The 27,508-nt window shown below is 45.9% G+C and overlaps 2 protein-coding genes across 4 annotated transcripts in view; one reads left to right on the forward strand and one right to left on the reverse strand.

Moving 5' to 3' along the window:
• Positions 1 to 1,166: 1,166 nt before the first annotated feature.
• On the forward strand, positions 1,167 to 26,397 carry notum1b (notum, palmitoleoyl-protein carboxylesterase b). The gene is made up of 12 exons (XM_090195371.1): positions 1,167 to 2,814; positions 12,087 to 12,139; positions 13,415 to 13,510; positions 14,581 to 14,641; positions 19,070 to 19,128; positions 20,314 to 20,416; positions 20,612 to 20,803; positions 21,007 to 21,104; positions 21,912 to 22,059; positions 22,420 to 22,467; positions 23,324 to 25,699; positions 25,741 to 26,397. The coding sequence occupies exons 1-11, from the start codon at positions 2,276 to 2,278 to the stop codon at positions 23,694 to 23,696; spliced, it is 1,770 nt and encodes a 589-aa protein (XP_090051497.1). The 5' UTR covers positions 1,167 to 2,275; the 3' UTR covers positions 23,697 to 25,699; positions 25,741 to 26,397.
• The window catches only part of tmc6b (transmembrane channel-like 6b), a 55,139-nt gene continuing 53,601 nt past the window's right edge, over positions 25,971 to 27,508 (reverse strand). For all 3 annotated transcript variants that reach the window (XM_090195363.1, XM_090195364.1, XM_090195362.1), the window contains exon 22: positions 25,971 to 27,507. In XM_090195363.1, the coding sequence (XP_090051489.1) occupies positions 27,493 to 27,507 (15 nt within the window). In that variant the 3' untranslated portion in view covers positions 25,971 to 27,492. The remainder of the gene's footprint in view (position 27,508) is intronic.

A 27,508-nucleotide genomic window follows, 5' to 3' on the forward strand; every position in this document is an offset into this window, starting at 1 on the left:
AGTTGATATAACAGCTAGAACAGTGTATGTGGTTGTGTGTTTTCTCTCTGAGTTGATATAACAGCTAGAACAGTGTATGTGGTTGTGTGTTTTCTCTCTGAGTTGATATAACAGCTAGAACAGTGTATGTGGTTGTGTGTTTTCTCTCTGAGTTGATATAACAGCTAGAACAGTGTATGTGGTTGTGTGTTTTCTCTCTGAGTTGATATAACAGCTAGAACAGTGTATGTGGTTGTGTGTTTTCTCTCTGAGTTGATATAACAGCTAGAACAGTGTATGTGGTTGTGTGTTTTCTCTCTGAGTTGATATAACAGCTAGAACAGTGTATGTGGTTGTGTGTTTTCTCTCTGAGTTGATATAACAGCTAGAACAGTGTATGTGGTTGTGTGTTTTCTCTCTGAGTTGATATAACAGCTAGAACAGTGTATGTGGTTGTGTGTTTTCTCTCTGAGTTGATATAACAGCTAGAACAGTGTATGTGGTTGTGTGTTTTCTCTCTGAGTTGATATAACAGCTAGAACAGTGTATGTGGTTGTGTGTTTTCTCTCTGAGTTGATATAACAGCTAGAACAGTGTATGTGGTTGTGTGTTTTCTCTCTGAGTTGATATCAACAGCTAGAACAGTGCTCAGAACAGAATGAGCTCTATTTCATTGCTACCAAGACTTTGTCTTGTACAACGCCCCTCGTCACCACAGACGACATCAATTGTATTCATTTTGCTAGCAAATATTTTCTTACTTAACCAACAATAAAAAATAAAATGTTTTAAGGGATTATAAGTAAGCATTTCACAGTAAGGTCTACTACACCTGTTGTATTCAGCATTTCACGGTAAGGTCTACTACACCTGTTGTATTCGGCCCATGTCACAAATACAATTTGATTTGAGAAAGAGAGAGAGATGGTGAAGTGACGTTGGGCTTTCAGTCCTGACTGATCCTATATCTCTAAGGGGTCTGAAAGGGGAGGGCAGTCTACATTATCCGTCAACTCACTTCTCACCATCTGGACACAGAATGGGTTGTTGACGAGAAGGTGTGGGTCATGGGGGAGAGGCGCGCGACCGGCTGTCACCTTCCTCCTGGGTGTGACAACCATCATTTAGGTTAAGAGGGTGAAAACAAATACACAACCAGGGGAAATGTCCGGCTTCTGAATAAACAAACGGAGGGTCTGTCCTGGGAGATCAATTACGAAATAAACGTTATAAAGGTGTTAACTTCCTCATGTGATGGCCAATTAAAGCCTAATCCTGGCATCCCAGTACGAAAATATCGCGCCATGAAATATGAATTATCACTTGTTGACATCCTAAATGTGTTTTTATTTTATTTATTTAACCTTTATTTAACTAGGTAATACAGTTAAGAACAAATTATTATTTACAACGACGGCCTTGCAAAAGGCCTCTTGCGGGGACGGGGGCTGGGATTAAAAATACTAAAATAAATAGAGGACAAAACACACATCACTACAAGAGAGACGACGCTACTTAAATAGAGACCGAAGGCAACAACACCAAAGGGAACAACCTGGACATGAGGGGGCGTGCCGTGTGAGTGTTGTTGGTATTACTGTCCTCGTGGGGACCAGAAGTCCCAAGAAACATTCGGACAATTGGGGACTTTTCGCCAGTCCCCACAAGGAAAATTGATATTTCAGGTTTAGGGGTTAAGGGTTAGGGAAAATATAATTTTGAATGGGAATCATTTGTTTGGTCCCCACAAGGATAGTAAAACAAACGTGTATGTGTGTGTGAAACTCACGCCCCTCAAAGCAACCAGCCCACGATAACGATTGGTTTGGGGGAAAGAAAAAGGGGGAAACGTTTGAATAAAACCCCTCTGGTGCCTGCCTGGTAGTATGAATGTAACTTCGACCAGGACAGCAGCAGCAAGTGATGCCATCTGTCTTATCAGCGCTGAGGGAAAACCGTTGAAAACCGTTGGATATCTCAAGAAATAGAAGGGGGATGCAAGCACTTTTTGGTGAATCACTAAAATGAGCTTGATTTGTATTTTTATCCGCATTTTTACATTTTACGAGTGACTTCAAAGTTGTTTTCTATTTTTTTTATTGTTTAATATAGCCTATATTTTTTTTATTTGAATTGCATTGCTTTCCCCCCTAATGGATGGAATTGAAGGCGAATGACGCACCACACTGAAATGATTTAAATGTTTTACGTGTTCTAGTGTGGAGGCATTTTGGAGTGGTCCACGTCAAGCTCTAGAACCTTTGGAACACCTGATTCTTCTGTCGATAACACACCGATGCCAAGTGGAACTCTTTCTCTCTCTGTTTACATTTTACTCTTTGGCAATTCATCCACTGCAACTTTTTCCATTTTGCTCACCAGACCAGACGCACTCTTGTTTAGTTTTTACCCCAAGGAACTATTAAATCGTTTTTCCCCTTTTAAGGTTTTTGAAATGACGAGCCAAAGTACTGAGAGAAGTAGGCCTCTAGGGACTCTGGCGTTGCTGCGTTCCGCTTTGCTGTTGGGTCTCCTTCACATTGGTGCACCAGAGGCGAGGAGGCTACGGGGCAGCCGCGCGCAACACCGGAGAGCCTCGGCCATGCCGTCCCCAACGTTAACATACAGGGACCGGGTAGTAGAGGGGACCGGAGCCGGTGAGAGCTTCCCGTTAGACTTCACCGCTGTCGAGGGGAACATGGACAACTTCATGACCCAAATTAAAAACCTGGCGCAGTCGCTGTACCCGTGCTCGGCGCAGAAGCTGGACCAGGACATGAGGCTGCACTTCTTGGACAATTCCTCTGCGACGTGTAACGATGGATCTCCAGCGGGGTAAGTGGAAGACTTTCAAGTTCGACGTTTAAGTTCTGAATTGGCCCGAATTAAAGTCGCCCTAAACTTAACTTTTCAATATTTCACAAGTAGCCTAAACTCACATGACAATCACATACTTTTGTTGTGCGTTTTGACTTTGACACGTTTCCAGTTGTCTATCAAACTCTCAATGGTTGAGTGAAGTCCATCTATCACCACCACAACAACAACTTTTCCTGCCCTTCATGTCAATCCGAATGTGACCGAAATGGATAAAAAATGACACGATCAGAGGACGGGCGCTTTCTGAGATCTATGTCGGAGCCCGAGAGAGAGAGGGAGCCCGGACCGCGAGATCAGATGCCTTTCATCAATGGAACATTTGACAAAAGGAATTTTGCGGAAGGAGAGCACGCGAGGCCACAGTGAAATGTTTTTCATGTACAGCAGGCGACAGGCAATGTATAGCTTTAGTGGTGGTTGGTTGGTTGTTTATTTAGTGGCGTTTATTTGCGTCACAGGTCTAGGATCAGCTTACCCTCCCCAAACCCATATAACCTCAACCGTTTTGAAGGGAAAACGCAAGACCGACTTCGGATCAGAGTCTATAGGGACAAATCTGCGTGCGTCATTATCTTGTAGGCTACTATCCTTGTAGCCTTTGGCTTTATCCAAATGGTTTTCTAGACCGTGCGTCATGATATTGCGCATTTGGAGAGAGACGTGAAATTGAGGAGGGGACGCTATATTAGAACGGAATGTAGCGACGCTAATGGATGATTGTGATGAAAGACTGTGTGAAAGTAAAAACATTCCACGAAGCGGAAGCCCTGTTGTCCTCTCAGATCCACTTCCAGCCGCGACAGGTGCCCTGTTGTCCTCTCAGATCCACTTCCAGCCGCGACAGGTGCCCTGCCCTGCAGGAAAGCGCCATGACAGTTATAGGTTGATAGTGACCAATGGAACAAACATGAGCCGATGGGAAGAAAATAGGGTTTATCCTCAGTGTGAAATTCCAACGTTTTGGTCAAATAACTGTGATAATTGACTTTGTGAAGTAGTGCTTTGAAATCCTTATGTTGTTTCACACCATGGTTGCCAGGTGTTGAGAGAGAAAGACTGCCTTTTGCCAGTTGTATTTTGTCTTCTCCAGTGTGAGAACAAGCTCACAAGTCAACTGAAGGTTGAAGAATAGAATAGGCCCTATGAACACAGTGTTATTCATCTTTAACATGACTATTCCATTATGAATCAACGGGAGAGAACCAGAAAGAGAGCGAGATTCAGTTGATTCATCACAACGGAACCTCTCGTGATCCTACTCTATCCCAAATAAAGACCTCAGACCCACATCGCTTTACATAGAGAGGGGGAGAGAATCAGCATAACAGCAATTGTGAGTGTCTCCTCTCTGGACCAGGTCTCTTGTAGTTTGGGATGCTGCTGACACACACAGTCACATCGATGGAGAGAGGAGACACTCACAATTGCTGTTATGCTGATTCTCTCCCCCTCTCTATGTAAAGCGATGTGGGTCTGAGGTCTTTATTTGGGATAGAGTAGGACCCTCACGTGCGAGGCCATGCAAGGCCAGGCAGACACGCTCTGGGCACGTATGCATGCCTGCTCTATCTGACAACCAGTAGAGAAAATTACAACCGGCGCTTATCCCTCCAACCACAAATTGCTAATTTCTCACGAAGGACCCAACCCTCTCTCAACCACACAGTCTGCCCTCGAGAGTTACTGCAGAGATCCATCCAGCACACTGAACTTTATCCAAATACTCCACAACATTGCAATTGCATCTCTGTTGACCAATTGAACCTCACTATAACTTCCAGCCCGGACTGGATTAGCTGTTGATACCTAGCAGTACCTAGCATGCTTGCTAACACACACATGAGGGCGAAGCTAGCGTGGCTAAATGTATAGTGGATCACTGCTGCTAAGGCGACACTTCTCCCGCGGTCATAGGCATGTGTGTGTGAAAACCCATAGGGGGTGGGGGAGGGTATTTCTCCACAGCCACGGGGAGTTAAGAACAATGTGTCTGAGGATGTGAGGAATTTACTCTCCCCGTGTTTCTTAATCACAAATGAAGCTTCTGACGTTGATTTGTTTGCACTACTTGAACCCAACCTGGCGTCCCCTCTCTACTCTCTCCTGTTTCATTTATAAATGTTCAACCTGGCACCCCTCTCTACTCTCTCCTGTTTAATTTTTAAATGTTCAACCTGGCGTCCCTCTCTACTCTCTCCTGTTTAATTTTTAAATGTTCAACCTGGCGTCCCTCTCTACTCTCTCCTGTTTAATTTTTAAATGTTCAACCTGGCGTCCCTCTCTACTCTCTCCTGTTTCATTTATAAATGTTCAACCTGGCGCCCCTCTCTACTCTACTCTCTCCTGTTTAATTTATAAATGTTCAACCTGGCACCCCTCTCTACTCTCTCCTGTTTCATTTATAAATGTTCAACCTGGCGCCCCTCTCTACTCTACTCTCTCCTGTTTCATTTATAAATGTTCAACCTGGCACCCCTCTCTACTCTCTCCTGTTTCATTTATAAATGTTCAACCTGGCGCCCCTCTCTACTCTCTCCTGTTTCATTTATAAATGTTCAACCTGGCGTCCCCTCTCTACTCTCTCCTGTTTCATTTATAAATGTTCAACCTGGCGCCCCTCTCTACTCTCTCCTGTTTCATTTATAAATGTTCAACCTGGCGTCCCCTCTCTACTCTCTCCTGTTTCATTTATAAATGTTCAACCTGGCGTCCCTGTTACGGTGCGTGAATGAGGACCCAAAAGCGAATTAACGTAAACAGAACTTCTTTAATAACAAAACATAGGTAGGCTCAGATGGACCGGCAGATTCCGACAGGACAGGACAAGGTTGCAGCAAACATGACGATAGTCTGGTTCAGGCATGAAAAACACAAACAAGAATCCGACAAAGACAGGAACAAAAACAGAGAGAGATATAGAGGACTAATCAGAGGGAAAAAGGGAACAGGTGGGAAAAGGGGTGACGAGGTAGTTAGGAGGAGACAAGGAACAGCTGGGGGAAAGAGGGGGAGAAAAGGTAACCTAATAACGACCAGCAGAGGGAGACAGGGTGAAGGGAAAGGACAGAAACAAGACACAACATGACAATACATGACAGTACCCCCCCACTCACCGAGCGCCTCCTGGCGCACTCGAGGAGGAAACCTGGCGGCAACGGAGGAAATCATCGATCAGCGCACGGTCCAGCACGTCCCGAGAGGGAACCCAACTCCTCTCCTCAGGACCGTACCCCTCCCAATCTACTAGGTACTGATGACCACGGCCCCGAGGACGCATGTCCAAAATCCTACGGACCCTGTAGATGGGTGCGCCCTCGACAAGGATGGGGGGGGGGGGAAGACGAGCGGGGGCGCGAAGAACGGGCTTGACACAGGAGACATGGAAGACCGGGTGGACGCGACGAAGATATCGCGGAAGAAGAAGTCGCACTGCGACAGGATTAATGATCCGAGAAATACGGAACGGACCAATGAACCGCGGGGTCAACTTGCGAGAAGCGGTCTTAAGGGGAAGGTTCTGAGTGGAGAGCCAAACTCTCTGACCGCGACAATATCTAGGACTCTTAGTTCTACGCTTATTAGCAGCTCTCACAGTCTGCGCCCTATAACGGCAAAGTGCAGACCTGACCCTCTTCCAGGTGCGCTCGCAACGTTGGACAAAAGCCTGAGCGGAGGGGACGCTGGACTCGGCGAACTGAGATGAGAACAGCGGAGGCTGGTACCCGAGGCTACTCTGAAAAGGAGATAGCCCGGTCGCAGACGAAGGAAGCGAGTTGTGGGCGTATTCTGCCCAGGGGAGCTGTTCTGACCAAGACGCAGGGTTGCGAAAAGAAAGACTGTGTAAGATGCGACCAATAGTCTGATTGGCCCGTTCTGCTTGACCGTTAGACTGGGGGTGAAAGCCGGAAGAGAGACTGACGGAAGCCCCAATCAAACGGCAAAACTCCCTCCAAAATTGAGACGTGAATTGCGGACCTCTGTCCGAAACGACGTCTGACGGAAGGCCATGAATTCTGAAAACATTCTCGATGATGATTTGTGCCGTCTCTTTAGCAGAAGGAAGCTTAGCAAGGGGAATAAAATGAGCCGCCTTAGAGAACCTGTCGACAACCGTAAGAATAACAGTCTTCCCCGCTGACGAAGGCAGTCCGGTGACAAAATCTAAGGCGATGTGAGACCACGGTCGAGAGGGAATGGGAAGCGGCCTGAGACGGCCGGCAGGAGGGGAGTTACCGGACTTAGTCTGCGCGCAGACCGAACAAGCAGCCACGAAGCGACGCGTGTCATGCTCCCGGGTGGGCCACCAAAAACGCTGGCGAATGGAAGCAAGTGTACCCCGAACGCCAGGATGGCCGGCTAACTTGGCAGAGTGAGCCCACTGAAGAACGGCCAGACGAGTAGGAACGGGAACGAAAAGAAGGTTCCTAGGACAAGCGCGCGGCGACGGAGTTTGAGTGAGTGCTTGCTTTACCTGCCTCTCAATTCCCCAGACAGTCAACCCGACAACACGCCCCTCAGGGAGAATCCCCTCGGGGTCAGTGGAGGCTACTGAAGAACTGAAGAGACGAGATAAAGCATCAGGCTTGGTGTTCTTAGAGCCCGGACGATAAGAAATCACGAACTCGAAACGAGCGAAAAACAGCGCCCAGCGCGACTGACGCGCATTAAGTCGTTTGGCAGAACGGATGTACTCAAGGTTCCTATGGTCAGTCCAAACGACAAAAGGAACGGTCGCCCCCTCCAACCACTGTCGCCATTCGCCTAGGGCTAAGCGGATGGCGAGCAGTTCGCGGTTTCCCACATCATAGTTACGTTCCGACGGCGACAGGCGATGAGAAAAATACGCGCAAGGGTGGACCTTGTCGTCAGAGAGGGAGCGCTGAGAAAGAATGGCTCCCACGCCCACCTCTGACGCGTCAACCTCGACAACGAACTGTCTAGTGACGTCAGGTGTAACAAGGATAGGTGCGGATGTAAAACGATTCTTGAGGAGATCAAAAGCTCCCTGGGCGGAAACGGACCACTTAAAGCACGTCTTGACAGAAGTAAGGGCTGTGAGAGGAGCTGCCACCTGACCGAAATTACGGATGAAACGACGATAGAAGTTCGCGAAGCCGAGAAAGCGCTGCAGCTCGACGCGTGACTTAGGGACGGGCCAATCAATGACAGCTTGGACCTTAGCGGGATCCATCTTAATGCCTTCAGCGGAAATAACAGAACCGAGAAATGTGACGGAGGAGGCATGAAAAGAGCACTTCTCAGCCTTCACAAAAAGACAATTCTCTAAAAGGCGCTGGAGGACACGTCGAACGTGCTGAACATGAATCTGGAGTGACGGTGAAAAAATCAGGATATCGTCAAGGTAAACGAAAACAAAGATGTTCAGCATGTCTCTCAGGACATCATTGACTAATGCCTGAAAGACAGCTGGAGCGTTAGCGAGGCCGAAAGGAAGAACCCGGTATTCAAAGTGCCCTAACGGAGTGTTAAACGCCGTCTTCCACTCGTCCCCCTCCCTGATGCGCACGAGATGGTAAGCGTTACGAAGGTCCAACTTAGTGAAAAACCTGGCTCCCTGCAGGATCTCGAAGGCTGAAGACATAAGAGGAAGCGGATAACGATTCTTCACTGTTATGTCATTCAGCCCTCGATAATCTATGCAGGGGCGCAGGGACCCGTCCTTCTTCTTAACAAAAAAAAACCCCGCTCCGGCGGGAGAGGAGGAGGGGACTATGGTACCGGCGGCAAGAGCTACAGACAAATAATCTTCGAGAGCCTTACGTTCGGGAGCCGACAGAGAGTATAGTCTACCCCGGGGGGGAGTGGTTCCCGGAAGGAGATCAATACTACAATCATACGACCGGTGTGGGGGAAGAGAGGTGGCCCTGGACCGACTGAACACCGTGCGCAGATCGTGATATTCCTCCGGCACCCCTGTCAAATCACCAGGCTCCTCCTGTGAAGAAGAGACAGAGGAAACAGGAGGGATAGCAGACATTAAACATTTCACATGACAAGAGACGTTCCAGGAGAGGATAGAATTACTAGACCAATTAATGGAAGGATTATGACAAACTAGCCAGGGATGGCCCAAAACAACAGGTGTAAAAGGTGAACGAAAAATTAAAAAAGAAATGGTTTCGCTATGATTACCAGAAACAGTGAGGGTTAAAGGTAGCGTCTCACGCTGAATCCTGGGGAGAGGACTACCATCCAGGGCGAACAAGGCCGTGGACTCCCTTAACTGTCTGAGAGGAATGTCATGTTCCCGAGCCCAGGTCTCGTCCATAAAACAGCCCTCCGCCCCAGAGTCTATTAAGGCACTGCAGGAAGCTGACGAACCGGTCCAGCGTAGATGGACCGACAAGGTAGTGCAGGATCTTGAAGGAGAGACAGGAGTAGTAGCGCTCACCAGTAGCCCTCCGCTTACTGATGAGCTCTGGCTTTTACTGGACATGAAGTGACAAAATGACCAGCAGAACCGCAATAGAGACAGAGGCGGTTGGTGATTCTCCGTTCCCTCTCCTTAGTCGAGATGCGGATACCTCCCAGCTGCATAGGCTCAGCACCCGAGCCGGCAGAGGAAGATGGTAGTGATGCGGAGAGGGGGGCAACGGAGAACGCGAGCTCCTTTCCACGAGCTCGGTGACGAAGATCAACCCGTCGCTCAATGCGAATAGCGAGTTCAATCAAGGAATCCACGCTGGAAGGAACCTCCCGGGAGAGAATCTCATCCTTTACCTCTGCGCGGAGACCCTCCAGAAAACGAGCGAGCAAAGCCGGCTCGTTCCAGCCACTGGAGGCAGCAAGAGTGCGAAACTCAATAGAGTAGTCTGTTATGGATCGATTACCTTGACATAGGGAAGACAGGGCCCTGGAAGCCTCCTCCCCAAAAACAGATCGATCAAAAACCCGTATCATCTCCTCCTTAAAGTCCTGATACTGGTTAGTACACTCAGCCCTTGCCTCCCAGATTGCCGTGCCCCACTCACGAGCCCGTCCAGTAAGGAGAGATATGACGTAGGCGACACGAGCAGTGCTCCTGGAGTAAGTGTTGGGCTGGAGAGAAAACACAATATCACACTGGGTGAGGAACGAGCGGCATTCAGTGGGCTCCCCAGAGTAACACGGCGGGTTATTGATTCTGGGCTCCGGAGATTCGAAAGCCCTGGAAGTGGCCGGTGGATCGAGGCGGAGATGGTGAACCTGTTCTGTGAGGTTGGAGACTTGGGTGGCCAGGGTCTCAACGGCATGTCGAGCAGCAGACAATTCCTGCTCGTGTCTGCCTAGCATCGCTCCCTGGATCTCGACGGCTGAGTGGAGAGGATCCGAAGTCGCTGGGTCCATTCTTGGTCGGATTCTTCTGTTACGGTGCGTGAATGAGGACCCAAAAGCGAATTAACGTAAACAGAACTTCTTTAATAACAAAACATAGGTAGGCTCAGATGGACCGGCAGATTCCGACAGGACAGGACAAGGTTGCAGCAAACATGACGATAGTCTGGTTCAGGCATGAAAAACACAAACAAGAATCCGACAAAGACAGGAACAAAAACAGAGAGAGATATAGAGGACTAATCAGAGGGAAAAAGGGAACAGGTGGGAAAAGGGGTGACGAGGTAGTTAGGAGGAGACAAGGAACAGCTGGGGGAAAGAGGGGGAGAAAAGGTAACCTAATAACGACCAGCAGAGGGAGACAGGGTGAAGGGAAAGGACAGAAACAAGACACAACATGACAATACATGACAGTCCCTCTCTACTCTCTCCTGTTTCATTTATAAATGTTCAACCTGGCGCCCCTCTATACTCTCTCCTGTTTCATTTATAAATGTTCAACCTGGCGTCCCTCTCTACTCTCTCCTGTTTCATTTATAAATGTTCAACCTGGCGTCCCTCTCTACTCTCTCCTGTTTCATTTATAAATGTTCAACCTGGCAAACCAAAGTTAAAAGTCTTTTATAAATTTTTATAAATTAGTTAATTTTCTCTTTGTCTGTCTGTCTGTCTGTCGCTTGCTTGCTCTCTTTCAATTCAAGGGGCTTTATTGGCATGGGAAACATGTTAACATTGACAAAGCAAGTGAAATAGATAATAAACAAAATTGAAATAAGCAATACAAATTAACAGTAAACATTACACTCACAGAAGTTCCAAAAGAATAAAGACATTACAAATGTGATATTATGTCTATATACAGTGTTGTATCAATGTTAAAATCTCCTTTTCTCTGTCTGTCAGTGTCTCTCTCTGTCTCTCTCTCTCTCCATTCTACCTTTCCAACAGCTGTCCAGTAGAGACACAGTTGATCCTCTTTAACCTAAAACACCTGGCATATATCTCACTAATGGAGATGGATAGCTGCAGAACAGGAGTCTGTTCATGCCATCACCTGCCTGCTCATAACAGCACATGAGTGTGTGTCTGTTTCACACAACCTCACACATGCAGCCCAAAGACGTGTCTGTCCCCTTATTTATGTGTGTGTCTGAGTGTCTGTGTGTCTGCCAGGCCGGACCACTAGTCATCAGTCATCAGTAGTGTAACTCTCCTGTGGTGAGGACTTTCTATACACACTAATCCATTCCTTAATATAATGGCCCTGGGTTCCTTTGATATAGGCATCCAAACAGGCCCCCGTTGAAAGGGTGTTTTAGGCATCTGAAAGGGCTCTGTCTGTCTGAGTGTTTTAGCTGGAAACCAGAGCCAAATGTTTCAAGTCTAGTTCAAAGCAGAAGCCTAAAGGACCTCACACGTTCTGGAGCCGTCTATAACACAAACCCAACCAAGTGTGTGTGAATGTAGATTCTCAGAAATACATACTCTCTCTCTCTGTGTGTGTGTGTGTGTGTGTGTGTGCGTGTGTGTGCGTGCGTGCGTCGGGGTCTGCCAACACTGCTTTCCCCCCCAGTCTAATAAAAAAAAATCCCCAATTGACATTGAACTATGTGATTCTGTCAGATGGCCCACTCTGAAGAAGAAAAGGGGAGTGAGGGAGAAACACACATACACACACACACACACACACACACACACACACACACACACACACACGCACGCACGCACGCGCGCGCGCACACGCACACATACACACACACATACATACATACACACACACACACACACACACACACACACACACACACACACACACACACACACACACACACACACACACACACACACACACACACCCGTAAAACAGGTTGTTTTTGTATTGTCCTGTACAGGTACTACATCAAGGAATCTAAAGGCAGCAAGAGATGGCTGATATTCTTGGAGGGTGAGTTGAGAGGTTTAAGACTTCCAAACGCTCTGGTATTTGTCTGTTGTGTATTTCAATCCAAGGCACGTTACAGGGCAGAGCGCTGTACAGCCGACAATGTGCCTCTTAAAGTTTATGTACGTTTGACTTGACAATCACTGTGTTTATCGTGAATGTGAGCTGCACAAGTGGCAGAGAAATGACCGGTAAAAGGTGGAGTGTGCTGCTCTATAACCGGCCTTGGATTGGACCCTGGTGCTGTGTTGTTGTTGTTGTTGTTGTTGTTGTTGTTGTTGTTCTCTGTGTAGGTGGATGGTACTGTGTGTAATGTTGTTGTTCTTCTCTGTGTAGGTGGATGGTACTGTGTGTAATGTTGTTGTTGGTCTGTGTAGGTGGATGGTACTGTGTGTAATGTTGTTGTTGGTCTGTGTAGGTGGATGGTACTGTGTGTAATGTTGTTGGTCTGTGTAGGTGGATGGTACTGTGTGTAATGTTGTTGGTCTGTGTAGGTGGATGGTACTGTGTGTAATGTTGTTGTTGGTCTGTGTAGGTGGATGGTACTGTGTGTAATGTTGTTGGTCTGTGTAGGTGGATGTTACTGTGTGTAATGTTGTTGGTCTGTGTAGGTGGATGTTACTGTGTGTAATGTTGTTGGTCTGTGTAGGTGGATGGTACTGTGTGTAATGTTGTTGTTGGTCTGTGTAGGTGGATGTTACTGTGTGTAATGTTGTTGGTCTGTGTAGGTGGATGTTACTGTGTGTAATGTTGTTGTTGGTCTGTGTAGGTGGATGGTACTGTGTGTAATGTTGTTGGTCTGTGTAGGTGGATGGTACTGTGTGTAATGTTTTTGGTCTATGTAGGTGGATGTTACTGTGTGTAATGTTGTTGTTGGTCTGTGTAGGTGGATGGTACTGTGTGTAATGTTGTTGTTGGTCTGTGTAGGTGGATGGTACTGTGTGTAATGTTTTTGGTCTATGTAGGTGGATGTTACTGTGTGTAATGTTGTTGTTGGTCTGTGTAGGTGGATGGTACTGTGTGTAATGTTGTTGGTCTGTGTAGGTGGATGTTACTGTGTGTAATGTTGTTGTTGGTCTGTGTAGGTGGATGGTACTGTGTGTAATGTTGTTGGTCTGTGTAGGTGGATGTTACTGTGTGTAATGTTGTTGTTGGTCTGTGTAGGTGGATGGTACTGTGTGTAATGTTGTTTGTCTGTGTAGGTGGATGGTACTGTGTGTAATGTTTTTGGTCTGTGTAGGTGGATGGTACTGTGTGTAATGTTGTTGGTCTGTGTAGGTGGATGGTACTGTGTCAACAGACAGACTTGTGACACCAGGTACCAGACAATGAGGAGATTCATGAGCTCCCTCAAGTGGCCACGCACCAGAACAGGTCAGTACACTGTTATAAACACTTATTACAAGTTCATAACATGTTTATTAATGGTAATAGCGAGTAATACTGTTTCTATAACTTCTGCTATTGGTGTTCAGAGTCAGACTTCACCAGAACACTGTACAACATGCTTATAACATGTTTATGAACTAGTAATAATAACTAGTATTAAGTGTTATAACCAGTCAAAAGTAGGCTTATGATTTGTCTGTTCAGGGAGCTGCTGCAAAAACGAATTGACTCTTTAAAAATCATTGGTCCAGTACAGGCTGTAGAGGGAAAAGATCTCAGGCCATATAAATGTTAGTGTTTCCCATTAATCAGTAGAACTCAGTCAGTCTGTCTGTTTTAGTTACCAAAATTAATCTCACACTCACAAGTACCTCTTTCTTCTCTCTCTCTTCCCCTCCTCTCTCCTCTCTCTCTCCCCCTCCCTCTCCTCTCTCTCTCTCTCTCTCTCTCTCTCTCTCTCTCTCTCTCTCTCTCTCTCTCTCTCTCTCTCTCTCCATTTCCATGGGTCTTTATCGCTCTCTCTTCATTTCCATGGGTCTTTATCTCTCTCTCTTCATTTCCATGGGTCTTTATCCCCCTCTCTTCATTTCCATGGGTCTTTATCCCCTCTCTCTTCATTTCCATGGGTCTTTATCTCTCTCTCTTCATTTCCATGGGTCTTTATCCCCCTCTCTTCATTTCCATGGGTCTTTATCCCCCTCTCTTCATTTCCATGGGTCTTTATCTCTCTCTCTTCATTTCTATGGGTCTTTATCCCCTCTCTCTCTTCATTTCCTTGGGTCTTTATCTCCCTCTCTTCATTTCCATTGGTCTTTATCCCCTCTCTTCATTTCCATGGGTCTTTATCTCCCTCTCTTCATTTCCATTGGTCTTTATCTCCCTCTCTTCATTTCCATGGGTCTTTATCCCCTCTCTCTCTTCATTTCCTTGGGTCTTTATCTCCCTCTCTTCATTTCCATTGGTCTTTATCCCCTCTCTTCATTTCCATGGGTCTTTATCCCCCTCTCTTCATTTCCATGGGTCTTTATCCCCTCTCTGTGGTTCTCTGTCTCCAGGTACAGGTATTCTGTCTCCTCAGCCAGAGGAGAACCCCTATTGGTGGAATGCCAACATGGTGTAAGATCTCCATCCTCTTTTCTCTTCGTTATTTGACTCCTTCTTTTCAGTCTTCTCTCTCTCCTATCGCTCTCTCTCCTATCGCTCTCTCTCCTATCGCTCTCTCTCCTATCGCTCTCTCTCTCCTATCGCCCTTCTCTCCTATCGCTCTTCTCTCCTATCGCCCTTCTCTCCTATCGCTCTTCTCTCCTATCGCTCTTCTCTCCTATCGCCCTTCTCTCCTATCGCCCTTCTCTCCTATCGCCCTTCTCTCCTATCGCCCTTCTCTCCTATCGCCCTTCTCTCCTGTCGCCCTTCTCTCCTATCGCCCTTCTCTCCTAACGCTCTTCCCTCCTATCGCTCTCTCTCCTATCGCTCTCTCTCCTATCGCTCTTCTCTCCTATCGCTCTTCTCTCCTATCGCTCTCTCTCCTATCGCCCTTCTCTCCTATCGCCCTTCTCTCCTATCGCTCTTCCCTCCTATCGCTCTCTCTCCTATCGCCCTTCTCTCCTATCGCCCTTCTCTCCTATCGCCCTTCTATCCTATCGCTCTTCCCTCCTATCGCTCTCTCTCCTATCGCTCTCTCTCCTATTGCTCTTCTCTCCTATCGCTCTTCTCTCCTATCGCTCTTCTCTCCTATCGCTCTCTCTCCTATCGCTCTTCTCTCCTATCACTCTCCCTCCTATCGCTCTTCTCTCCTATCGCTCTTCTCTCCTATCGCTCTTCTCTCCTATCGCTCTCTCTCCTATCGCTCTTCCCTCCTATCGCTCTTCTCTCCTATCGCTCTTCTCTCCTATCGCCCTTCTCTCCTATCACTCTCTCTCCTATCGCTCTTCTCTCCTATCGCTCTCTCTCCTATCGCTCTTCCCTCCTATCGCTCTTCTCTCCTATCGCTCTTCTCTCCTATCGCCCTTCTCTCCTATCACTCTCTCTCCTATCGCTCTTCTCTCCTATCGCCCTTCTCTCCTATCGCCCTTCTCTCCTATCACTCTCTCTCCTATCGCTCTTCTCTCCTATCGCCCTTCTCTCCTATCGCCCTTCTCTCCTATCACTCTCTCTCCTATCGCTCTTCTCTCCTATCGCTCTCTCTCCTATCGCCCTTCTCTCCTATCGCCCTTCTCTCCTATCACTCTCCTATCGCTCTTCTCTCCTATCGCTCTTCTCTCCTATCGCCCTTCTCTCCTATCGCTCTCTCTCCTATCGTTCTTCTCTCCTATCGCTCTCTCTCCTATCGCTCTCTCTCCTATCGCTCTTCCCTCCTATCGCTCTTCCCTCCTATCGCTCTTCTCTCCTATCGCTCTTCTCTCCTATCGCCCTTCTCTCCTATCGCTCTTCTCTCCTATCGCTCTTCTCTACTATCGCTCTCTACTATCGCTCTCTCTCTCCTATCGCTCTTCTCTCCTATCGCTCTTCTCTCCTATCGCTCTTCTCTCCTATCACTCTTCTCTCCTATCGCTCTCTCTCCTATCGCTCTTCTCTCCTATCGCTCTTCTCTCCTATCGCCCTTCTCTCCTATCGCCCTTCTCTCCTATCGCCCTTCTCTCCTATCGCTCTTCTCTCCTATCGCTCTTCTCTCCTATCGCTCTTCTCTCCTATCGCCCTTCTCTCCTATCGCCCTTCTCTCCTATCGCCCTTCTCTCCTATCACTCTCTCTCCTATCGCCCTTCTCTCCTATCGCCCTTCTCTCCTATCGCCCTTCTCTCCTATCACTCTCTCTCCAATCGCTCTTCTCTCCTGTCGCTCTCTCTCCTATCGCCCTTCTCTCCTATCGCCCTTCTCTCCTATCACTCTCCTATCGCTCTTCTCTCCTATCGCTCTTCTCTCCTATCGCCCTTCTCTCCTATCGCCCTTCTCTCCTATCGCCCTTCTCTCCTATCGCTCTCTCTCCTATCGCTCTCTCTCCTATCGCTCTTCTCTCCTATCGCCCTTCTCTCCTATCGCTCTCTCTCCTATCGCTCTTCTCTCCTATCGCTCTCTCTCTCCTATCGCTCTTCTCTCCTATCGCTCTTCTCTCCTATCGCTCTTCTCTCCTATCGCTCTTCTCTCCTATCGCTCTCTCTCCTATCGCTCTGTCTCCTATCACTCTCTCTCCTATCGCTCTTCTCTACTATCGCTCTCTCTCCTATCGCTCTTCTCTCCTATCGCTCTTCTCTCCTATCGCCCTTCTCTCCTATCGCTCTTCTCTCCTATCGCCCTTCTCTCCTATCGCTCTTCTCTCCTATCGCTCTTCTCTCCTATCGCTCTTCTCTCCTATCGCTCTTCTCTCCCTTCTTGCATATGTGTGTTTGTTTATGGTGTTTGTGTATGAAACGGTTGGTGTTTTCTCTTGTCAGAGTGTGAGTCAGTAAAGTTGTGCTGCAGCTCTTTACCAAACAACCTCTTCCTCCCTCTGACTGGAACACTCTGAGTCTCTGTGTGTTATGGTTTTCTAACTCTGTCTGTCTGTCTGTCTGTCTGTCTGTCTGTCTGTCTGTCGATAATTAGATAATTAAATCATTCAATTGTAATTACTTTGCCACTATGGCCTATTTATTGCCTTACCTCCCTAATCTTACCTCATTTGCACACACTGTATAAATACTTTTTCTATTGTGTTATTGACTGTATGTTTGTTTACTCCATGTGTAACTCTGTGTTGTTGTTTGTGTCGCACTGCTATGCTTTATCTTGGCCAGGTCACAGTTGTAAATGAGAACTTGTTCTCAACTGGCCACCTGGTTAAATAAAGGTGAAATATATATTTTTTAAAGATAATAAACAATAAAAATGAGTTCCAAAATAATAAAGACATTACAAATGTCATATTATGTCTATGTACAGTGTTGTAACGATGTGCAAATAGTTAAAGTACAAAAGGGAAAATAAATAAACATAAATATGGGTTGTATTTACAATGGTGTTTGTTCTTCACTGGTTGCCCTTTTCTCGTGGCAACAGGTCACAAATCTTGCTGCTGTGATGGCACACTGTGGAATTTCACCCAGTAGATATGGGAGTTTATCAAAATAGTTAAAACAATTATTTGTGGGTCTGTGTAATCTGAGGGAAATATGTGTCTCTAATATGGTCATACATTTGGCAGGAGGTTAGGAAGTGCAGCTCAGTTTCCACCTCATTTTGTGGGCAGTGAGCACATAGCCTGTCTTCTCTTGAGAGCCATGTCTGCCTACGGTGGCCTTTCTCAATAGCAAGGCTATGCTCACTGAGTCTGTACATAGTCAAAGCTTTTCTTAAGTTTGGGTCAGTCACTGTGGTCAGGTATTCTGCCACTGTGTACTCTCTGTTTAGGGCCAAATAGCATTCTAGTTTGCTCTGTTTTTAAAAAAATTATTTCCAACATGTCAAGTAATTATCTTTTAGTTTTCTCATGATTTGATTGGGTCTAATTGTGCTGCTGTCCTGGGGCTCTGTGGGGTCTGTTTGTGAACAGAGTCCCAGGACCAGCTTGCTTAGGGGACTCTTCTCCAGGTTCATCTCTCAGTAGGTGATGACTTTGTTATGGAAGGTTTGGGAATCGCTTCCTTTTAGGTGGTTGTAGAATTTAATGGCTCTTTTCTAGATTTGGATAATTAGCGGGTATCGGCCTAATTCTGCTCTGCATGCATTATTTGGTGTTTTACGTTGTGCATGGAGGATATTTTTGCAGAATTCTGAATGCAGAGTCTCCATTTGGTGTTTGTCCCATTTTGTGAAGTCTTGGTTGGTGAGCGGACCCCAGACCTCACAACCATAAAGGGCAATGGGCTCTATGACTGATTCAAGTATTTTTTTAGCCAAATCCTAATTGGTATGTTGAAATGTATGTTCCTTTTGATGGCATAGAAGGCCCTTCTTACCTTGTCTCTCAGATCGTTCACAGCTTTGTTGAAGTTACCTGTGGCGCTGAAGTGTTTAGGCCAAGGTATGTATAGTTTTTTGTGTGCTCTAGGGCAACGGTGTCTAGATGGAATTTGTATTTGTGGTCCTGGTGACTGGACCTTTTTTGGAACACCATTATTTTGGTCTTACTGAGATTTACTGTCAGGGCCCAGGTCTGACAGAATCTGTGCATAAGATCTAGGTGCTGCTGTAGGCCCTCCTTGGTTGGGGACAGAAGCAGCAGATCATCGGCAAACAGCAGACATTTGACTTTGGATTCTAGCAGGGGGAGGCCGGGTGCTGCTGACCTTTCCAGTGCCCGCGCCAATTCGTTGATATATATGTTGAAGAGGGTGGGGCTTAAGCTGCATCCCTGTCTCACCCCACGGCCCTGTGGATAGAACTGTGTGTTTTCTTTTGCCAATTTTAACCCCAGACTTGTTGTTTGTGTACATGGATTTTATAATGTCGTATGTTTTTCCCCCAACACCACTTTCCACCCATTTGTATAGCAGACCCTCATGCCAAATTGAGTCAAAAGCATTTTGGAAATCAACAAAGCATGAAGATCTCTCTCTCCTCTTTCTCTAGGTTCATCCCATACTGCTCTAGTGATGCCTGGAGTGGAGCCTCAGCAAAGACTGACCAAAGTAGGGAACATCGGTTCAGTATATAGTGCACTCTATAGGGAATAGGATGCCTCTTTGGAAAAACACTGCATTTTATTTCAAACAATTCAAGACATTTAAGTGATAATTCCTGATAATGCCTGTCAGTTCGGTTGCCAGAGAAGAGACCCATTCGTTCGTTCTATCAGTTTGGTTGCCAGACCCAGTCGTGGGTTCTAAATGTTCTATTGCCATACTGGCTGGTAACGGTCTGATCCCTTGCTTGCTAGCTGGCCAACTACATTTATTTGGATACTTCTACAACAATGAGCTAATGAGGCGCGATTTCACCTGACATAGAAAATGTGCTCTCTCGCCAGGACACTGTTGTTCAGAGGAGCTAGCCAACAACACAGCTGACACAATCACTTCAAACTGGAACTGGAAAGACTGCAAACTAGCTGCACTTTGTTTCAACTGATTTCTATTGACATTTCTTTGTATAGACAGTGGGGAGAACAAGTATTTAATACACTGCCGATTTTGCAAAAATACAGAAAATCACATTGTATGATTTTTAAGTAATACAAATTATTTACTTAAAAATCATACAATGTGATTTTCTGGATTTTTGTTTTAGATTCCGTCTCTCACAGTTGAAGTGTACCTATGATAAAACATTACAGACCTCTACATGCTTTGTAAGTAGGAAAACCTGCAAAATCGGCAGTGTATCAAATACTTGTTCTCCCCAACGTATACGCCAAAAAATATGCTGATTCATTATTTCGACTGGCTGAGAAAAGCTTCCTGTCTGTCTCATCCTGAAGCGTTCATTACTATGGGACAGCTGGAGATCGAATTTCAATATTTAAACAATGTTGCAAATGTCAGAGAGACAGACAGCAAGGTTTATACACATCTCTGTTGTTGAAAACTAAATGTTGGTCTAAAAGAAATGTGAGAATCTCTAGATGCTTTTTATAGTGGAGATGAAGTTTATAAATTGCCTGGCTGGGCTGATGAGACAGTGGATTGCACAGTCAGATGGAACAGAGTAAATAGACATTTCAACATCATAGATTTAGCCGGTGGTAACTTGTGGAATAGACACCGGCTGGAATGCGGTTTTAACCAATCAGCATTCAGGATTAGACCCACCGGTTGTATAACAAGCTATCAATCAATGTGTCTACTGTGCCTGTCTTCATGTTTCTCTCTGTGCAGGTGACTATGCGTTCATGGGCTCAGTGATCATTAAGGAGGTGGTTAATGAGCTGCTTACTAAAGGACTGGACAGCGCTAAGGTCCTGCTACTGGCTGGGAGCAGGTCAGGACACTGTGTGTGTCTGATAAAATCACCACAGTCTCAAACTTTTTAACTTTACTTACTTGTTTGGACATCCGTCTGTTTCTCCCTCAATCTGGACCTCTCCAACTCTCCTTATTTCCCCCTCTCTGGGTTACTGAATGTTTTTTACACTCTCTCCCTTTCCTTTCTCTCCCCACTCCCTCTCCCCTGCAGTGCGGGGGGTACAGGTGTACTACTGAACGTGGACCGTGTGGCGGAGCACCTGGAGTCCCGGGGACACGGGGAGATTCAGGTCCGGGGTCTGGCTGACTCTGGCTGGTTCCTGGATAACAAGCAGTACAGATCTACAGACTGTCACAGCACCATCAGCTGTGACCCTATTGAGGCTATCAGGAGAGGAATCAGGTGAGAGAGAGAAGAGGGAAGGAGGGAGGGGAAAGAGGAGGGAGGGAGGGAGGGAGGGTGGAAGAGGGAGGAAGGGGGAGAGATAGAAGGAGGGATGGGAGGGGGGGAGAGAGAAGGAGGGTGGGGGAGAGAGAGGTAGAGAGAGAGACAACGAGTGACCATACGAGTGACAACGGTGACTATACTTCCTGTTTTCTGTCTAGGTACTGGGGTAGTGTGGTGCCAGAGAGTTGCAGACAGACTCACATAGGAGAGGAGTGGAACTGCTTCTTCGGATATAAAGTCTACCCCACGCTCAAGAGTAAGAGTGTTTCTAGTACTCTCTCTCTCTCTCCTTTCTCCCTCTCCCTCTCTCTCTCTCTTCCCCCTCTCTCTCTGTGTATGTGTCTCTCTCTCTCTCTCTAGCACTGTCTCTTCCCTCTCTCTCTCTCTCTTCTTCTGTGTCTCTCCCCCTCTCACTCACACTCTCTCTCTCTCTGTCTGTCTCTCTCTAGCACTCTCTCTCTCTCCCTCTCTAGCACTCTCTCTTTCTCTGTCTCTCTCTAGCACTCTCTCTTTCTCTGTCTCTCTCTAGCACTCTCTCTTTCTCTGTCTCTCTCTAGCACTCTCTCTTTCTCTTCAGGTGCAGTGTTATTTGATGAGGCCCAGTTAACAGTGGACGCCCTCCCCCTACCCCTCTAACCCCTCTATCCCCCCTCTCCCCCCTCTCTCTCTAGGTCCAGTGTTTGTGGTCCAGTGGTTATTTGATGAGGCCCAGTTAACAGTAGACGCCCCCCCCCCCCCTCTAACCCCTCTCTCTAACCCCTCTCTCCCCCTCTCCCTCCCCCACTTCCCTCCTCCCTTCCCCCTCTCCCCCCACTTCCCCCCTCTCTCCTCCCTTCCCCCTCTCTCCCCCCCCTAACCCCTCTCTCCTCCCTTCCCCCTCTCCCTCCCCCACTTCCCCCCTCTCTCCCCCCCTCCCCTCTCTCTAGGTCCAGTGTTTGTGGTCCAGTGGTTATTTGATGAGGCCCAGCTAAAAGTAGACGCCCTCTCTCCCCCCCCTCTCTCCTCCCTTCCCCCTCCCCCTACCCCTCTAACCTCTCTCTCTCCCCCCCTCCCCTCTCTCTAGGTCCAGTGTTTGTGGTCCAGTGGTTATTTGATGAGGCCCAGTTAACAGTAGATAACATCCACCTGACTGGTCATCCGGTCCACGAGGGACAATGGAGATACATACAGAATCTGGGCAATGAGCTGAGGAACACACTCAAAGACGTCCCGTAAGACACACACACACACATTGGATAGTATACACAGAGACACACACACACACATTGGATAGTACACACAGAGACACACACACACACACATTGGATAGTATACACAGAGACACACACACACACACACATTGGATAGTATACACAGAGACACACACACACACATTGGATAGTATACACAGAGACACACACACACGCATTGGATAGTATACACAGAGACACACACACACACAATAATGTACAAACACACACACATACCATAACTTCCTGTTTTATTCGCTAAAGAATGTTAATGTTTTATGTTATGTGGAATGTTAACTCTCCTCTGATCACGTTGATTGATCTGTCTGTTCTGACTGCCAGGGCCCTGTTTGCTCCAGCCTGCCTATCCCATGAGGTCATCACCAGGAAGTGAGTGAACAGTCACTGATCATCATTTCTCCTCAGATTAGACATATAACTGGGTCTCAGATTAGACATATCATAACTGGATCTTAGATTAGATATATCATAACTGGGTCTCAGATTAGATATATCATAACTTACTCTTAGATTAGACATATCATAACTGGGTCTCAGATTAGACATATCATAACTGGGTCTCAGATTAGACATATCATAACTGGGTCTCAGATTAGACATATCATAACTGGGTCTCAGATTAGATATATCATAATTTACTCTTAGATTAGACATATCATAACTGGGTCTCAGATTAGACATATCATAACTGGGTCTCAGATTAGACATATCATAACTGGGTCTCAGATTAGACATATCATAACTGGGTCTTAGATTAGACATATCATAACTGGGTCTTAGATTAGACATACCATAACTTCCTCTTAGATTAGACATATCATAACTGGGTCTTAGATTAGACATATCATAACTGGGTCTCAGATTAGACATATCATAACTGGGTCTCAGATTAGACATATCATAACTGGGTCTTAGATTAGACATATCATAACTGGGTCTTAGATTAGACATATCATAACTGGGTCTCAGATTAGACATATCATAACTGGGTCTCAGATTAGACATATCATAACTGGGTCTTAGATTAGATATATCATAACTGGGTCTCAGATTAGACATATCATAACTGGGTCTCAGATTAGACATATCATAACTGGGTCTTAGATTAGACATATCATAACTGGGTCTTAGATTAGACATATCATAACCTTAATTTGGAGCTTTGCAAAAAAATGAGTACCTCTCCCATTTCTAACCTCCTTTCCGCTCCTCCCGGTTACCATAGTTACTGGATGGACATCCAAGTCAAAGGAACCTCCCTCCCCAGAGCCCTACACTGCTGGGACCGTGGTCTTCACGACAACAACCTCCACCAAAGATCCTCCAACAACGACACCCATAGCAACAATCCTAACCCCACCCCCAACAAGGCTCTGCCCCCAGCTTCGCCTCCGAGGCGCTGTCCTCTGCGTCTGATTGACAGCTGCCCCTGGCCTCACTGTAATCCCACCTGTCCCACTATACGGGATCAGATCACCGGACAGGAAATGAGCGTGATCCAGTTCCTGAAACACATGGGGTTTGATGTTGCCAAGATGGCCCAGCAACAGGGCATGGACGCAGGGAAACTGCTGGGGATGCTGAATAACGGGAACTGAGCAGGGAGAGACTCACACAGGTAGCTGAAATGAAACGCTCACACACACTGACACAGCAGGGCCATAGAACGCTTTGGTGGAGATGAACGGAACTCAATGCAACAGAACTGAACTCTAAGCAACAGAACTGAACTCTAAGCAACAGGACTGAACTCTAAGCAACAGGACTGAACTCTAAGCAACAGGACTGAACTCTAAGCAACAGGACTGAACTCTAAGCAACAGGACTGAACTCTAAGCAACAGGACTGAACTCTAAGCAACAGGACTGAACTCTAAGCAACAGGACTGAACTCTAAGCAACAGGACTGAACTCTAAGCAACAGGACTGAACTCTAAGCAACAGGACTGAACTCTAAGCAACAGGACTGAACTCTAAGCAACAGAACTGAACTCTAAGCAACAGGACTGAACTCTAAGCAACAGAACTGAACTCTAAGCAACAGAACTGAGCAGAAAAAGTTACTGTGCTAAACTGAACTGGACTCAATGGTGCACTATATTGTGAATAGAGTGCCATTTGGGACGCAATCTGTTCATTTTAAAGTAAATAAGACAACAGACTTGTGGATTTAGAAAATATATATATGCATAATAGGTGTAGAAGTTGTGTATGTATATGAAGTGGAATCCTCCGACTGTAATGACTTGATAGACTTCAATTATAATTTTGATCAATGCTACAGAAGATACAGAATCAAGCTTCTGATATGGAAGGCAGTGCAATATAGCGAGCCCCTCATAGGCTGCGTTTACACAGGCAGCCTAATTCTGATCTATTTCCACTAATTGGTCTTCTAACCAATCAGATCAGGGTCTTTTACCAATAATTGGGCAAAAGACCAGAATTGGGCTGCCTGTGTAAACATAGCCATAGTAACAAGGGTTCACTAGAACTGATTGATTGATCAGAATTGTCTCAAACGACCACATAGCCTACTGCCACATATGAACTCAGCAGCAGAGAGGGATGGAGACTGCCACACCTAAACATAGGATACTAGCAGAGTGAGAGATGTCTGGATGGATGGCTGATACAGTATGTGGGGAATGGGAGAGATGTCTGGATGGATGATACAGTAGGTGGGGAATGGGAGAGATGTCTGGATGGATGGATGATACAGTATGTGGGGAATGGGAGAGATGTCTGGATGGCTGATACAGTATGTGGGGAATGGGAGAGATGTCTGGATGGATGATACAGTATATGGGGGAGATGTCTGGATGGCTGATACAGTAGGTGGGGAATGGGAGAGATGTCTGGATGGATGATACAGTATGTGGGGAATGGGAGAGATGTCTGGATGGATGATACAGTAGGTGGGGAATGGGAGAGATGTCTGGATGGATGATACAGTATGTGGGGAATGGGAGAGATGTCTGGATGGATGATACAGTATGTGGGGAATGGGAGAGATGTCTGGATGGATGATACAGTATGTGGGGAATGGGAGAGATGTCTGGATGGATGATACAGTATGTGGGGAATGGGAGAGATGTCTGGATGGATGTCTGATACAGTATGTGGGGAATGGGAGAGATTTATGATATGGCGCTCTCTACTGGAGGTTTTGAGAATTACAAACATTTGTATTTTGCTGCTTCCAACACTCCCTGGGTGAATAATACTGAATGGTGCTTTTAGCCACATATGCTTTTATACAAGAATAATAATGGGTTATACTTTAGTATCTCTAAAAGGTTATGTGATTAACTGGATAATAATGGGTTATACTTTAGTATCTCTAAAAGGTTATGTGATTAACTGTTTGAACTCAATGAAGGGTTGCACATTGTCGGTAACTTTCACAAAATGTTCCTGAAATCCCAGTTGGAAGTTCCCTGGAATCAGGAGGGAATAAACAGAGAATCTGGGAATCATCCAACCAGGATTTCTGGGAAACCTGGGAATTTTGCAACCCTAAAACTCAAGCTACTTTGGAGTTGATATTTATTGGATTAGATGTATAATGTATGAGTGCTATTCTCCTTCATATTTATTAGGTGTATCATGTATGAGTGCTATTCTCCTTCATATTTATTAGGTGGATCATGTATGAGTGCTATTACGACAGGAAAGTGATTATTTGGAAATTGTCGATATATTTAGCTCTTTTTATGGTGCTGATTGCATGTCTGTAGTACATTATAATTGTGTTGAATAATAGAAAGATTTATGTTTCAATGATTTATTTATATTAGATTTCTCCACTGAAAAGCACAAGTGCAGCATAACCACTAGGTAAAACATCAGATAAGCAAATACACACACAAATATGTTAAAAACATTTAATTACGTATAAAGTATACAAACAAAACAACTTAAAAACAATAAGAGACATTCAAATAACGTACTGATCCAGTGGTTGATCTTCTAAGACCATTTCCTGTTTGAACGAACCAATCAGATCGCCCGATACTAAGAGGTGGATTCTTCCTACAGAGACAGTAAACAGAGGATGCATCCAAAAAAGGTACCCTATTCTCTACATAGTGCACTACGTACGACCAGCGCCCTATAAAGTCGTGCACTATGTAGGGAAGAGTGCCATTTCAGAAGCAGTGTGGTGACCACCAATTAACATTAAAAACATATCAAAGTCATTTTATATCAGAAACGGAAAGAAATAACCTGTTCACAGTTGGTATGAAAGGACTGTTGACAAAATACCAGTTTATACAATAAAAACATCTAAAGGAATAACATTTAAAAAATCATACTATTTACAATTTAAAAAAAAATACAAATGCTACATTTCACAGAATTCACCCTGCTTAACAACGCCACTGTTTTAACCCTTTGTTGGCAGCTTATTGGTATTTGATATGTTCGCTATTCAGAGCTGTGAGGGAAAAAAACATTGTTTCTAAAAAGCGCATTCCGTTCTGTGTCCCTACAAGCACACCGTATCCCAGTCTCGTTTCCTCACCTCTTCACCCCTCCAATCCTCTCTCATGACCAGGGCTTCCAATCCAAGTTTAAAAAAGGACAAAGATCCTTGGCTGAAAGTATTGAGCTTCGATAAACCATTGTTTTGTGACAGTGGCATGTCCTTTCATTTACATGAAGAATAAACAGTAAGGTGTAGCCTATGGCCTGGCCATAGTAAGATCATAAAAACTCAGTGGTCTTTCCTATGTAGCCTAGTTACAGTAAGGTGGAGCCTATGGCCTGGCCATAGTAAGATCATAAAAACTCGGTGGTCTTTCCGATGTTGCCTAGTTACAGTAAGGTGTAGCCTATGGCCTGGCCATAGTAAGATCATAAAAACTCAGTGGTCTTTCCTATGTAGCCTAGTTACAGTAAGGTGTAGCCTATGGCCTGGCCATAGTAAGATCATAAAAACTCAGTGGTCTTTCCGATGTTGCCTAGTTACAGTAAGTTGTAGCCTATGGCTTGGCCATAGTAAGATCCTATAAAGACAGTGGTCTTTCCCTATGAAGTGTAGTCTGTTATTGGAAGAGGGAAAGCCTGCTTTGTCCCATTCCCAATCCTATTCCCAATCCTTATAAGGACCAGCTTCCTGGGAAAGAGTGTGGATCCTATCAGATTCACGTTTTGGCGTCTGTGGGATTTGTTATTGTAAAGAAGTAAATTCCTTTATAGTCCCAGTCCCAACTCAGCTTCCTGGGAAAGAGGACATCCTATGAGAATATTTTTCCAGTTGAAGAATCCCTTAACAACTCTTCCCAGAGGCAGCAGAGGAGAGCTACATCCAGGTTGGTCCATTCAGGACATTTTCTGAGATATTCCCTCCAATGAGAAGGGAGAGAATGCCCTTTCAGTAGTTGGAATGCTAACAGTTGGAATCC

Source organism: Oncorhynchus mykiss, chromosome 13, assembly GCF_057628025.1.
Source record: "Oncorhynchus mykiss isolate SJ-2025 chromosome 13, ASM5762802v1, whole genome shotgun sequence".
In the NCBI taxonomy this organism is placed as follows: Eukaryota; Metazoa; Chordata; class Actinopteri; order Salmoniformes; family Salmonidae; genus Oncorhynchus; species Oncorhynchus mykiss.